The 1,684-nt window shown below is 61.2% G+C and overlaps 1 protein-coding gene across 1 annotated transcript in view; it reads left to right on the top strand.

Annotated features, from left to right (window-relative positions):
• Nucleotides 1-22: 22 nt before the first annotated feature.
• The window catches only part of ALG3 (ALG3, alpha-1,3- mannosyltransferase), a gene marked incomplete at its 5' end in the record, with an annotated part of 2,205 nt that continues 543 nt past the window's right edge, over nt 23-1,684 (top strand). Inside the window, 5 exons of the mRNA XM_009696612.1 lie at nt 23-172; nt 347-507; nt 641-761; nt 1,081-1,286; nt 1,512-1,588. Of these exons, the coding sequence (XP_009694914.1) occupies nt 23-172; nt 347-507; nt 641-761; nt 1,081-1,286; nt 1,512-1,588 (715 nt within the window). The remainder of the gene's footprint in view (nt 173-346; nt 508-640; nt 762-1,080; nt 1,287-1,511; nt 1,589-1,684) is intronic.

Here is a 1,684-nt window from a genome sequence, read left to right as displayed (position 1 = left end):
CCCCTCACTCCCATCTCTCCACAGCTACCCCGCCGGCTTCGTCTACATCTTCCTGGGCCTGTACTATGCCACGGGCCGCGGCACTGACATCCGCCTGGCACAGTACCTCTTCGCTGGCCTCTACCTCCTCAACCTCCTCCTCGTCTTCCGCATCTACTGCCGAACCAACAAGGTAGCCTGGAGCCAGGGGGCCTCAGTGGCCCCCTCGGGGCCTCTCCTGCTCTGCTGAGTCCTCACTTGCGCGAAACGGCCTTGGCAGGGAGTCGGGGTTGGGGGGCTGAGGTCTGGAGGGGCTCAGCGGCAGCGGGGGGGCCAGGACAGGTTGTGTTTCTCTGTCCCCTGCAAGGTCCCGCCATATGTTTTCTTCTTCATGTGCTGTGCCTCCTACCGCATCCACTCCATCTTTGTCCTGCGGCTCTTTAATGACCCCGTTGCCATGGCCATCCTCTTCCTTGCTATCAACCTCTTCCTGGAGGAGCACTGGTCCTGGGGCTGCCTCTTCTTCAGGTGAGGGTCTGCTCTCCGTGGTGTGCTGCGTGCGTGAGTGAGCTCGGCCCCAGGGAGGAGGCTGCACTCAGTCCAGGGGCTGCCTGAGCACCCGTCTTGGGGGGATGCAGCAGTAACACAGCTTCCCACTCAGCCTGGCTGTGTCCGTGAAGATGAACATCCTGCTCTTCGCGCCTGGACTTCTCTTCCTTCTCCTCCAACGGTTCGGTCTCCTGGGCTGTATCCCCAAGCTCTGCATCTGTGCCCTGCTCCAGGTGGGTCCCTGCTTCCACCGGCTACAGGGGCAGGCTGGCAGCCCCAGCGGCAGGGTGTAGGGGGCTGCCCTGCCTGCATCGTGGTGTCCTGCCTGGCTGTCCTGGGGGCTAGAGACCTCTGGGTGGATATACGTTGGCACCAGCATCTGAGTTGGCCCTATGCAGCAAGCTGGAGGTTGACGAATAATCTAATTCACAGGGCTGCCATCTTTGGCTGTGTCCCCGTTGCCCCATGCGGTGCTGGGGTTCTCGGGAGGTGGGAAGGCTGACAGAGACGTGGCTTATTGCTGCTGTGAGGGTGCTGGTGTGTCGCCGGCAGGTGGTTCTGGGGCTGCCCTTCCTGATGGTGAACCCCATGGGGTACTTGACTCGCTCCTTCGACCTGGGCCGCCAATTCCAGTTCAAATGGACGGTGAACTGGCGCTTCCTCCCAGAAGAGGTTTTCCACAATCGGGCTTTCCACGCCACGCTGCTCCTGGCTCACCTGACTGGCTTGGGGCTCTTTGCACTGCACCGGTGGCACAGGTGAGACCCGGGGTTCCCCACAGGTGCTGGTCCCATCAGCCCCCATGGTGCAGGATATAGGTCTGCAACTTCCTTGCCCCCACAATGCTGCAGTTCTGAGATTGCAGGGGGGAGTTACTGCTCCATTTTGGGGGAGCGCGCTGCCCAGGCATCATGGCTAACAGGAAAAATCAGGCTGGGAAACACTTTGAGCAGCTGAGATTGATGTTTGTGCTTCACCCTCAGGTCCAAAGAGAGCATCCTGGCTCTGCTGAAAGATCCTGCCGAAAGGAAACACGCATCCCCTCCCTTGACCGCCAACAATATCCTTTGGCAGGGTGGGCAGTGAGGAGCAGGGGAAAAGGCAGGGCAGGGCCAGCCCTGGGCTCAGCATTTGCAGGCTCCCCCGCCTGCCGGCG

Source organism: Cariama cristata, unplaced genomic scaffold (genome assembly GCF_000690535.1).
Source record: "Cariama cristata isolate BGI_N322 unplaced genomic scaffold, ASM69053v1 scaffold30243, whole genome shotgun sequence".
Taxonomy (NCBI): domain Eukaryota; kingdom Metazoa; phylum Chordata; class Aves; order Cariamiformes; family Cariamidae; genus Cariama; species Cariama cristata.
The sequence above is the reverse complement of the archived record's forward strand: the minus strand, read 5'-3'. Positions and strand labels throughout refer to the sequence as shown.